Below are 12,882 nucleotides of genomic sequence, written 5' to 3' on the forward strand. Positions count from 1 at the left end.
ATTTACCGTATTGTGGTAAATTACCATAATTTTCTTTTTTAACTAAAAGGTTTTTTTCGATTAAAACAAGGAATACAAAGAAGAAACGCTTTTGTTGGGAATTATACATTTTATAAATTACCACACTAGGTTATGAATGCCCAAAAATGTTCAATTATCTTCATTTTGAGATGCATTATCAGTAGCATCATATTCCTCAGGGTACTCACTATCGTTTTCATCCTCGTCAGATTCATCGATAGTTAATTGAACCGGCATAAACAGGGCTAGACATCAGTATTCTTCCTTTTAAACGTATCAAACTATTCTAACACGGCCTTCGACTCCTTGGAAATTCGCAACCAAAACGAATCTAGGTGGCGCAGCGGTGCCTAGCTCTTCGAGTTAGTGCGTTACGCGGTTTACGCCTATGATCTAGTGTTTTCTGGAGTGAAATTACATTATTAAACGATGCAAAAATACACTTAAACGCGAACAACGTTAGGTTTTGAGTTTCGTAATCTTGTGCGACGTAATTTAGGTACATTTTAGCCCGAAAGATCATAGAAAATTGAGAAACTGTGAAACACGAATACGATGGTAAATTACCATAGTAATTTACCACAGTAAATTACCCTGGTAATTACCAGGGTAATTACCGTTTTCGTAATTTAACTGAGAAAATTGTAAATTACTGTTACCAGGGTAATTTACCGCGTAAATTACCAGGGTAAATTACCGATTCGTATCTTTAGACATACGCTAAAGATTGGACGCCAGGATTTTGTTTTGGGGGGGCTCACCATTGAAAAAAAGTAAAAAAAAAAAAATTGTACGCCACTGAATGTAACAATGGTCACACAAGCGTTGTTTTTTTTACTAAATTCATTTTTTTTTTAAATCAAGGCTTATTTCTTTGGGAAAGATTAATAACAGAATTTGCTAGAAAAATTGGGTGTGCAAGTGAAATTATAATAATAATAATCAGCTAGGCTAGTGGAGAGATTGAAAATCAACTGGCATCCCCTATTTGCAAATATTCCCTCCTTGCTTAATTTTCTATAATGGTGCTACGGTTTGAGTCTATTTGATCGATTCCCAAATGATCGAACGGGTCCCATTTGATCGAATTTCCATTTGATCGAATGGCATTTGATCAAACGAAATTTGATAGAAAGCTACTGTAGGGTAAAACTACTAGTTTTTGGGAGTAAATCGAAAAGGCAACATCTAGTCAGAATGAGATACAGTAGACTCTATGAATAATAATTATTTCTTTAAACTGTACTAAAGAAAAATAATATACAGAAAAAAACCTGAGCGCAGTGACGTAGAAAACAAAATATTCTCTCGGACATAATTAATAAAAAAACGAACTCTGTACCTAATTTTTAGCAATAGAAGGGCCGTGAACGTGGTCAGACCCCTCGTATACAACGGTGCATACGCGCCTACGGCGCGCGTACATCAACCTAAGCTAACCTAACCTAACCTAACCTTACCCTATTTATATGTATCAAAAACAACGGGCCGTTATCGTCGAAGTCATAAACAATTCCATCATATAGTGTATAAAGTAAAAATCTCTTCATCTTTGTGGCTTAATACAGTTAAAGCAATGAATTATTCCATCATTATTCCTTCTGCACCTAAGCAATGAATTATTCCATCATTATTCCTTCTGCACTTCATATTGACATTCAGTAAAATAAAAACATACCAACTGGTACTATAAATACTTTTGAATTCGATCAAATAGTATTCGATCATTTGAAGGTTCGATCTTATGAAACAAATGACAAATGGGATTCGATCAAATGGAATTTCGATCAATTGCAACGTATAATGATCGACTGTCGATCACATATTTTTCGATCAAATGGACCAACACCGGTGCTACAATGTACCCCTCTTCAAATTTGAAAGTGGTGCTAAACGCTTGGCGATGAGGTGCCATAATATTATTTGGAAATGATAACTATAAATCTATACGTAAATTAAATAAGACTTAACTGTAGGTTTCGAGACTGGTAGCGTTTAGTGGATTTAAAATTGATTTGATTATAGCCGCGTGCAGGGCCGGTGCTAGGATTTTCGGGCCCCAGGTAATTTTTACACCAAAATTTGGATTTTTGAAAATAGTCAGAAAATTTTAGTTAGGCGCCCGTTCCGGCGGGCCCCTTTCGGAGGCCGGGCCCGGGGTACTTTTGCCCCGCTTATCCCCCCCCTAACGATTTTGTTTCGACATGTATCCTGCTTTACACAAATTTCGAAGAAATTTTAAATGAGGCTAAGTTTTAATGGTGCTACTTTAGTACTGCTCTACACCAAAATGAAGATAAAATAAATAACACGTAGAAGAAACTTCCGTATTCTTTGGACAATGTAATGGAACCTAAGTAAATGTTATCCAAAAATTTTTAAGTACTTGCGGGCTAGTTTAGATTTCGATAGCCCCCGGTCCTGCGGCCAAACCTAATCTAACCTAGTCTTTGCTGTAATATTTTTCTAACAATAAAGACGATTCTTCATGTGTTCTACTCATAGAGATAGAAAAGAAATAGAGGAAAGATTACCGCGTTAAGGCACCAATGTTTTTGACCGGGAAAATTCATCCCCGTATGTATAAAAGCGGAGATGGGCAGAATTTGCAACGCCATCTATCCTTCCTTTGTTTCATCAAATGACAGTTGATTTTCAAAAATGCATAATGTATTTCATTTCACCGCGTATCGATGGCGCCACGTAGTCTGCCCATCTGATGGCTTCCTACATTGACGAAAAGGGGGTCGGCACTCGCGGTCAACTTCGCCAGATACAATAGTGTCCCTATTTCTTTTCTATCTCTATGGTTCTACTTTATATCCATGTCTATGGGGAACAGTTACTAGGTGGTTTCGGAGTAGGGTCATTTTACTCCGATTCATTGTAGGTGAATAGTTTGAGTCAGAGTTAAAACGTTTTTCCAAAATAGCTGCCTGTGGCCTTTTTAGCAGATAAATTCTGGCTAGAATCCGATTTACTCCTTTACACCTCCTTTTCAGAAGAAGTAAAAAGAGTAGCCCTAATACGCTGGAAAAAGAGAATAGATTATGGGCCGGAGTAATTCTCATTCCCGGAACAGGCGAATGAAACGTTTTAGGGTAAAAAAGAGTACACTTTTAGTACGAGAACCGGCGAAAAGAAACCTACTGTTTCTTTTCTACATAAATTAATACTTCTCCATAACAACATCTACAGTATTTGGCAGTGGTGGACCCAGAAATTAATTTAAGGGGGGGGGGGGGGGAGTGGCTTGCGGAAGGCTCAGATGAAAAGTAATAAATAAAAAAATTATATATAAATCCGTATGTTCTGGAGGCGGTGCGGGGATTTGAAAAAACAATTTTATCAAATAAAATATCTTCAGTGTGTTTTAATTCGATACCAGATGAAAATTAAAAAAAATTATAAGTTCTCTATAATAATTTAAAACCACTTATTGTACAATAAAAGTGGTTTTTAATTATTTTAGAGTATTCTATGTACAAGTGCCGCCGTTTACTTAAAATTAAATATAAGTTATTTGGCTTATTTTTATTGCGTTTAAGGGGTGCCAAATTAAAAAGTTAAATGGTACCCCCTTAATCTTTAACGGCTCTACGCGCCTGAATATGTCAAACAACTTAACACTTTCATGACCTTCGATTCAGAGTTGGCCACGAGTAAATTACGATTCAGACTATGTTTTTTATGGGTGCCAAATTAGTTGTTCATATCCGATATACCGATTAATTGGTCGTCCAAGGCTGTTCACACTTTTCAACCAAATTATTCGTTTATATTTAATTGTTGTGGGTCGGAATAGTAAAGTACCGTTCAGCCTATGAAATTTTGTTAGTGCCAAATTAGTTGTTCATTTCGATAATAGCGACATATAGATCGCAGACTACGGCTCAAAGATTTTAAAGTTTAAGTTAAAGAGTGGCTTAACGGAATAGAAAATTTCATCGGTTGAATTTCAAATAATTTAAGTTAGAAGAAACCACCTATGGACTGTGAGAAGGATGATAAAATACGCGAAAAAGTAGATTAGTCCATAATTAAAAGGGATAATATAGCTAAATCCTAAACAAATTTGAAGAAATTAAAAAACTTACTAATAACTCGTACCAATAGGTCTTCGAGCACAAAACGCGAAACTCGGATCAAATAGATCTTCGAGTAATAAAATAAATTAAAATTAAATAAAAATTAAATAAAATAGCCAGAAATTCCAACGGTAGACCGGTTTCGTTCTATTTGGAACTCATCAGTACCGTGCGGGAAATCTGGCTGGCGACTGTCAAATCTAAAGGAGAAACTAAGCCTAAACATTAAAAATTTCAAAACGCGTTGCAATTTCAAATAGTACACCCAAAAATCGCTCACTTAACCGAAAAATGTTGCGTGTTGGACTCTTGGTCCTCCAAAAATGGTACCTAAGTTGGCCGTTCACACTGCTTAATTCATTGACAATTAGTTGGACTATAAAAGATGTATAGTCTGAACATGGTCTGAACGTCCCTTTAGAACAAAAATATGTTATTCAACCTACTGCCCTACAAAATACAAAAGCATTAAGCGAAATTAAACTAGTTTTGGAAGAAACGTCATCATTCCTGTTTTATTTAGCCTTTCCGGCTTCAGTGACATCTGGATTCAAACTTTGAAACTACTCAGTGGTATTCTTTAGTCGGCTAACACATCCTTTACTTGATCAGTTTACATCGTACCTTTTCAACTAATTAACAAAATACAAAACGCTTTGGGCTATCCATTTTTTTTTCAATACTCCAAAGCGTAAATGCATTTTTCAGTTGCCTACGTTATTGTAAGGCCACGCGGAATTTCTTCAATTTATTTTTGTAATTTTTGTTAGCCAAATCTGGCCACTAGGTTCTTTCGTATCTGTGCTCACGGTTTCAAAGCAACGGCAAGGTATCTAGAGTTAAGACACCCAAAAAAGTGGCGTTGAAAACTGTTGCGTTATAACAAAATTGGAATGTAATCTACTTAATTAACTTCATTAAGAGAATTTTAATTCCCTGAATTTAATAAAAAGAAAGGTAATTAAACGCCCACCTTGAATAAGTTGTCAACGAACTTAATAAAAACCTCTTACGTGATTCAGAGGGTAAAACATGTAGTAGCGTCGTTAAAACTTTCCCCTTTGTCGGGAGACCTACACAGGCCTTTATAATAGCGTAGGCAACGCTTTACACCCTAATTATTAAACTTGCAAATTATTAGCATAAAATGTTTTTGATTTCCTAATACAGAAATGTAATGATCCATCTGCCAAAAGCTGTATTATATACTTAATTTTCGATTTTGTGGTTTAATTTAAATATTTATAACCGAAATTTTTGTTATAAATTAAATCTCACGTTTGAACGTTGAAGTATTTGATATGTAAGCTTCTTTCCATATACGTTACGAAGAAATTTTTAAAAAATTAGAGACATTTCTACAATATGCTATTATTTTTATATAAGTCAATTAAACAAAACTAACTTAAAGTACAGTTTCCGAAGTCATAAGGGTTTAATAAACACCCCATCTCATACAAATATTAAATTAAAATATATATTTTATAGTGTTTTAACCTTTTTAATTCTTTAGGACTGTTTGAATAAATTAAAAAAATGGATGAAGATTTTAAATTACAAAATAAAAATATACAATATAAAAAAATTATATATGACATAATTCACTAGGAAAAATGTCTAACATTCTGTCTGTGTTGTAGCTTAAAAGTTAGGTCTGAACATAGCCCGATGATTTTGCGCGACAAATGCAATTAATAATCCACTAAAAAATTGCCATTATTATTTTATGAATGACGATATTATATACGAATAATAGACCGTTCCTCTATGAATAGACAAAGCATTTTTCACGAAGAAAATTGTAAACTTTTGCTTAAAATTTAAACGAGCGGGCGAAGACGTAGTCTGAATATCGACACGATGGTCTGAACATGACCAGACAGTCCAAAATAAAAAGGGCCTCCTGCCGCGACACTAGCGACATCTCGAAAGGAATATACAAAGCTGTTTATTCTGTTCTTAGCGCCCTCTACGTTGTGATAAGGCCTTAAATAAATAATTAAATATATTAATATTTAAGCCTAATAAAATTAAATGGCTTATTAAATCAAGGATTCTATAAGAATCCTTGATTAAATACTTCTTACAACGTTTATTGCTTGACAGGAAAATATTTCATGACTGCGTTAATTTCAAAATCCTAAAGGAAAATATCTTCTAAAATCACTAATATTAATTAATGAAATTAATTAGACGCTTTTTTAAGTTTGGGAAGTATTGCTTTATTTCATTGCAAATACACATCACATGCAATAGTGCCAAGGTATATTAATATATTTCTTATCTTTTTTTTACATTTACAGTTCAAGAGAAAAAAAAACCCCAACAACATGTAAATTACCAGGAGTTTAAATTTTTGTTTTGGTTATTAAACCAGCTAAAAATAGTAACACGGAATAGTTCAAAGAGATGAATGAAAATTAAACAAGAAAAACAAATTTCGGCTGAAGTCTGAATAGTGCTGCGCTCTGGTTTCGAAAAGAGAAAACAAGCAAGTATACCAGACAAGGCGCCAAATTTAAACCAAGATAACTCCCAGGTTACCATATTTAGCGTTAGTATATCACCGGACAAATTACAATGAAATATTTATTTTAAACTTTTTATTTTTATAAGCAGAGAGAAGCAGATTGCATCTTAAAACCTCGGAATCTAATTCGTCAACTGAAAAGAAGCATTGCATTTTTATTTTAAATAATTTATAACTGGGAAAATGAAGTTGAGTTTCTTTTAAAATACATTCTCTCTCTCTCTTAATAATTTGTCATCCACACACTAAAATAACCGAAATTAGTTGAATAAATTAAGTTTTTAACGTTTTACGGGAGATATCGAGTGTTGGATCCCCCAAAAGGAAATATTTCCATACAATTACATTGGGCCAGTCTAACAGCTAAAATGTGGGGAGTTTATAACTCCACGTTTGCTTTTCTTCATCTAATAGTATCTATTAAATCTAGACCTAAGCGACAGTTAAAAGGTTTGTTTTACGACACTGTATTATTTTGTTTTAATTTAGGATTTATACCAATACATTTATTTGTAGAACTTTAAGTAAGTTTTTCTATAAACACCACTATTTCACGAATAGAGTGTAAGTGACGGGCAGTGAAAACTTTTAATACTGATGTTTGAAAGAAAGTTAACAGAAGCTAAGTCTAGTCAGTGTTTAATTCTTATTAGTGTGAAATTGCGATTTCGGTGGGTTTACCGTCTATGGTAAAGTACGACTTCCGAGTCAGCTTACGGGCCCTCGCTTTTATTTCCAAATTTGTACTAAGGCCTACTTTTCTAATTTCGGAAAACCCAAAGTAGGTAACTCTGGTTAGAAATTTAATAAATTATTGGAAGTTTTTAACTAACTTGATGCGTTCGAGATCGGGTTTGTTTTTATTTTGAAAAAGAAAATATTTTAATTCTCATTATTACCCAAATAAATGGAAAAACAGAGAATGAGTTTTGAGCTCGGAAGATGGTTTCATGATTTCATTTTTTGAGATACAGTTTTGAAGTACCTTTCACTCGCGATAAGTGAGAACAAAAAAAAAATAGGAAAAATGTACAATAAATAAATAAAATCAATCTGTTTTGTATCATTTTGTCTTCTGTCTCGGGATTGCGTTTCTTTTTAAGAGTCTCGCAACGCGACCTTATATTCGTAGTTCTCGCCACGCGTTAATTTGAGTAAAATTATTAAGTGTTTGCCCATTTTTTTTTAATGTGGGCGGGTAGGATTTAAAAACCGAACCAAATTCGCGTGCGTGACAGTGAAGAACGGAAAATGTGGAATGCGTGATCGTCCCTCTGTTCTTCGTATGATTCTTAAAAACTCTCGATCCGTCATTCGATTTCGTTGGCGGAATCTCGCTTTTTAAGTAACGACGACGGCGACGACTGGTATTCGGAATATAAACTATTTGTCGGAGTAAAATGAAACGACTGGGAGGGAGGGATTGATTCATTTGCTGTCCTCGACGTCGATGTGCAACTCGCCTCTGCTTTCCGACCCGTTTTCGTCCTCGTTTTCACACGGTGACGGCGGTTCGCTGTGCTCGGATCCGTGGTTGGATCCGAACGAGTCCCTGGATTCGAGGCTCAGTGGTTGACCATTCCGGTCGAAGTCACCGTGTCGTATCCTCATGGACGACAGGATCCCGCTGGCCATCAGTTCCGAGAACTCCTGGCCGTCGGGAGACATGTCTCCGGGGAAATCGTAGCCGCCAGATCGGTCGCCGTCCAGAAGGTGGTCCAAGACGGCGTTGGGCTGGCACGACGTCGTCTTCCAATGCGTCCTCAGCCCGGAAGCCGAAATGTACTTCTTGTTGCACGTTTGACAGGTGAAGGGCCTCTCGTTCGTGTGCAGCCTCTTGTGTAGCTTCAGGTGGACGAACTGAGTGAACTTGGCGGGGCAGAGGTCGCAAGCGTAGGGTTTCTGTCCGCTGTGCAGCCTCAGATGAGTCTTGAGGTTGCTGGTGCTGCTAAACCTTTTCTTGCAGACGTCGCACTGGTGCGGTTTTTCGCCCGTGTGCACGAGATGGTGCTTCTGCAAATGAGCCAGCTGAGTGAAGCTCTTGGAGCAAACGTTGCACTTGAAGGGACGTTCGCCCGAATGGGTCCGTAAATGCACCTTCAGGTTGGACAACTGCCCGAATGTTTTGAAACAAATGTTGCACTCGTAGTGCATTTTACCGTCTTTCTTTTTCAAGGGGTAAGGGAGGGATCGGTAGCCCCTGGAACCGGAACCATTGGGTGAAAAAGGGCCGCTGCTCATTCCGCTGGCGATACTCGAAGGCGGCGAGTGGGGCGAACCCGGACTCATGTCACCCGGGCTGCCACCGTTGCTGTAAGGGGTCGGAATGTGATGGCCGTGTTCGACTAAAGACGGTGGCCTCGGAAGGACGCCCATCTGATGGCCGCCGTAGTCCGCCATTTTGTGGTGTTGATGATGGTTGTGATGGGGGTATTGAGAACTGTTGGGGCTACCTAAGTTGGGGTGCACCCCTTCCGGCAGGGTGCAAGCGTACATGTTAAAATGGGCCGGCGAAAACATGGGGGTTATGCCGTTGACGTACAAGTAGTTCGAGACGGGTGACGTCAAAGGGTAAGGGGGGCCGAAGGAATTGGAGACGGTTGAAACGGGAGCCTGCTGAGAACGATCCGTCGAATCCGGACTGTGCATTTCGGGACTGTTGCCGCTGCCGTAACGGAAATTGTTCTTCGGGGGATAAATCACCCGATTGGGTACCGGCATCAGGGCGGCGGTGTTCGTGTCCGGCTTCGGCAAGGTGGAGTCACTGGGAACGATGACCCGCACGGGTTCTTTCAACGACTCTCGATGCAAGAATTCCCTTCTCAGGGCTTCGGATGGCTCCGGCGCGTCGCCGCTACTCGGAGCGATGCCGTTTCTTTCCGCCGCGAACCTCTGCAAGAGAAGGTTCTCCAGGATACCGGGAGGAGATGGTTTAGGACTCTGTCGGCTCATTCTCTGGCCCATTCCCTCGTAGGAAGTGAAGGCGGAACGGTGCTCGCCCGTTTCAGCCTCCTCGGGATACTTAGGACTGCTGGCGTACTTGGGACTGACGGGTTCGGGCGCCGTGTACTGCGTCTCGGCCTTGGGACTTCCACCGTCCGCCTTCCAGTTAGGGACCTCCTTTTCGGGAGACAACTTCGTCCTGTAGTTGTAGGCCTTGGTCATTTTAATCTTGACCTTCCGGAACTCGTTCTTATCGAGGGAATCTCCGTTCTCGCTCTTCTTGTCCTCCTTGTCGTTGGCGCTCTTGTCGCCCTCGCTGGACGTCGCCTCCTTCTCTTGACCACCCTTTTTCGACTTGCTCTTAACGCTGAAATCGAGGACATAATTGTTCTCATTGTCGCTGTCGCTACTGTCCTCCGGCGGTGTCAAAACGGCGTCGTCGGGTCCACCGTTACTGTGGTAACCTTCGTCGCTTCGAGTACTACCTTCGGTCGGAGTGAGCTGGTGAGGCCTGTCGACGTAATATTCTTTGTCGGGATGAAGTTGCTGACCTATAAGCGTCGTAACGATATCAAAATTAGTAAAATAACCAGCTACGACAACGATAAGGATAGCGACGACTTACGGATTTTCTGCAGCATCAACTCTCCCGTTAAAGGATAGTTCAATCTGCCAGCAAATTCCCGACAATACCAAACTAGGAGCTCTTGGTTAGGCATGACCGGTTTAACAGTGTAGAAATAAATATTCTGCTTCACTTGACAAGCTACCAGATTCTGGCTGTCGCTGGAATAGGCGGGATTGACGTAACGCATCCAATTGGCTTTGTTTACGTCAAAACCGTCGATATAGTAATAGTTTTCCGGGTCGCTGTATACCTGCGAAGTCGATCGAAATGAGAACGAGATAACTTCGGAGACGCTCGCGAGCGTGTAAAACAATTAACTAAGACACTTACCCTCCAGAAATACTTTCTGTTGGCCTCGGTAGGAACATCGTCGGTGTTGTAGATCTCCCCTTTGAGAGGGCCGAAGCGGGTCCCTCTGGGAATGTAATCCGTGCTCCAAACTCCAAGCACCTTAAATTGCGAAGACGAAGGAACAATTAAAACGATTTTCAGTCGAGCTTCAATTTCGTGCCCAGCGAAAGATCATTTCTTAAGCGACTAAACCGCGATTTAATTTATATCGGCAATAAGCTTCTAAAGTATCGAGAAATCGTGCCTTTTTTCTAGCGTGCCGAGCATTTTATTGGACTTTGAAGCTTTTAAAGGCGCGCGCGACGCTTATACGTGCTTTTGTTAATTCGTTTTCCGTTCGCGACCCCCCATCCGCCATACCGCGGAGATGGTACCTTTCGGCGGAGGGACGAGAAAGGCGGGGGGTGGCCCGATGAAAGTCCCCATCTTCTTGTCACTTTTGTACAGCGCGGTTTTTAATTTCGCTTCGAAAAAGTTAACATCCCATTCGTTCTCACTCGTTCGCGAAATAGGCGACATTCCAGCGATAATTAATCCGACTTTTTAAACGACTTAATTGCCCGTTAAAAGAGACAATCTTTTTCCATTTCCTCAATAAATATCGCGCCTCGGTAAAAAAAAGTAATAGTAACATTTCGAGACCATAGGTGTAGAAATCGCGTACGATACGAACTACTCGAACGATTGCCGACTCTCTAACTAATAATAACCTTGGTTAACACTATCGTCTTAGTGCCAACGATAGGGAATGTGTCAGTGACATTGTGCCCGTTTATACTTTATCAGTAGCAAACAAAACTATTTCTTATATATAAAGAAACAGTACGGCACCGAACCGTCGCGAAAAGTATTAACTATCGAGTCCTAACACATTTTATAACCACCGAATTGGATTCGAAGGGTATACTTACATCAGATAGTGTTTGCGAGGGCCTCAGGACCAAATTTCGGGGTAAACTGTGCTCCGCTCTATTTTTCGGGGCTTCTTTCGCACCCGGTTCGACGCCTCCTTCTTGGTCATCGCGGGGCTGGTCAGGAACCCGATAAACTGCCAACTGGTCAAACTCTTCTTCCTTGATAGCGCTAATGTCCCAGGCCCCATCTTCCATTCTACGGAGCTACACGCAAAAAAAAGCAAAACAAATTCGTTATTTCCTTAAAAATAAATAATAATAAAAACAAGCATCCATCGAGGGATGGTGAAGGCATTCGACCTCGTAGTCCGTGGCTGGATCCCTCATTTTACGAATAAGCTTGAACAGCTCGCGACCCAAGACGCGTCTTTCATATAGTTCGAAGCGAAGGGGATGAGACGTAATGAATTTCAGGAGCCAAATGAGAAGGGTAGGTCGTATAAAAAGGGAGACTTATTATTGATAAAATCCGTCAGAGTCAAGGGTAGAGAGGGTGGGTGAGGGGCTTTAAAATGATGACGGGGGGGATGCAGTTGCAAAAAAAAATACGTATACGGGCTCTTATCTGGTCGCGACGAAGGGGTAGGGAAAAAAAGTAAAACCACTGGGATAAAGAAGCGACCGTGGCATTCATACAACCAATGTCGGATAAATGACGCTCGCGTAAGAAAAGGGAATCGCGGCGGGAGGGGGGTCACTGGGTTACGTTGTTGTAAACAAAGGGGCATCGCGGAACGTTCCAATTTACTCTTTACAATCTATGTCTCGCTAAAATGCACCGAATGATGCAAATTTTACACGTAGAATATGAGCGTGATCTTCAAATGACGTTCGAATGCCTCGTTGTGAACGTGTAAAAGAGACGAATCGGATTGAAATGTTACCTTAGTGTTCTCAAAAATGGTGTTTGTGGCTGGCAAGGTGCGCCGAGGAGGACATATTTTGCGAAAAGCACTGAGAAAAGGAGGCGGTGAATCTTCTCGTGATCGCCCGTAACGCCTTCCGATTCTGCGGGAATAAATAAAAACAACGTTAAAGACGTTCGAGCATCGACACGAAAGCGTCGTTACACACACACACCCATATTGAAATATGCAAAATCAGTGTTGCTATAGAACAATTGCAATCGAGACGAAGGGTACGATATTTAACGAGAACACTCAAGGTCAAGGAGAATTGCGGTTGATGCCCCAACAGCTGAGTGTACGCGTTCTTTGTCGAGAGATTAGGCTAGAGCCAACAAGGTTCGGGGTGAGAGCGATAAGGGTTTGTACTTCTCCGGGTTAAATCAAATACCACCATCGGAGAAATCGAGCTTCGTCGCTGGCTTTGGCTCGTTGGGCCCCGCGATTTCTCGTAATGTACGCCGAAAAACAGACACCCGCTCGCGCTATCTCTCATTTTTCC

The 12,882-nt window shown here is 40.1% G+C and overlaps 1 protein-coding gene across 4 annotated transcripts in view; it reads right to left on the reverse strand.

Moving 5' to 3' along the window:
* Positions 1-6,433: 6,433 nt before the first annotated feature.
* Positions 6,434-12,882, reverse strand: part of Blimp-1 (PR domain zinc finger protein 1) — a 71,418-nt gene continuing 64,969 nt past the window's right edge. For 3 of the 4 annotated variants that reach the window (XM_090155776.1, XM_090155779.1, XM_090155780.1), the window contains 5 exons: positions 12,360-12,483; positions 11,473-11,679; positions 10,541-10,660; positions 10,208-10,460; positions 6,434-10,133 (listed from right to left, as the gene is read on the reverse strand). In XM_090155776.1, coding sequence (XP_090011902.1) covers positions 8,068-10,133; positions 10,208-10,460; positions 10,541-10,660; positions 11,473-11,679; positions 12,360-12,483 — 2,770 coding nt within the window. In that variant the 3' untranslated portion in view covers positions 6,434-8,067. Of the gene's footprint in view, positions 10,134-10,207; positions 10,461-10,540; positions 10,661-11,472; positions 11,680-11,775; positions 11,826-12,359; positions 12,484-12,882 lie in introns of those variants that run through there. The other variant, XM_090155778.1, reaches the window with a different exon arrangement.

Source organism: Leiobunum rupestre, chromosome 8 (assembly GCF_980474605.1).
Source record: "Leiobunum rupestre chromosome 8, qqLeiRupe1.1.hap1, whole genome shotgun sequence".
NCBI lineage: Eukaryota > Metazoa > Arthropoda > Arachnida > Opiliones > Sclerosomatidae > Leiobunum > Leiobunum rupestre.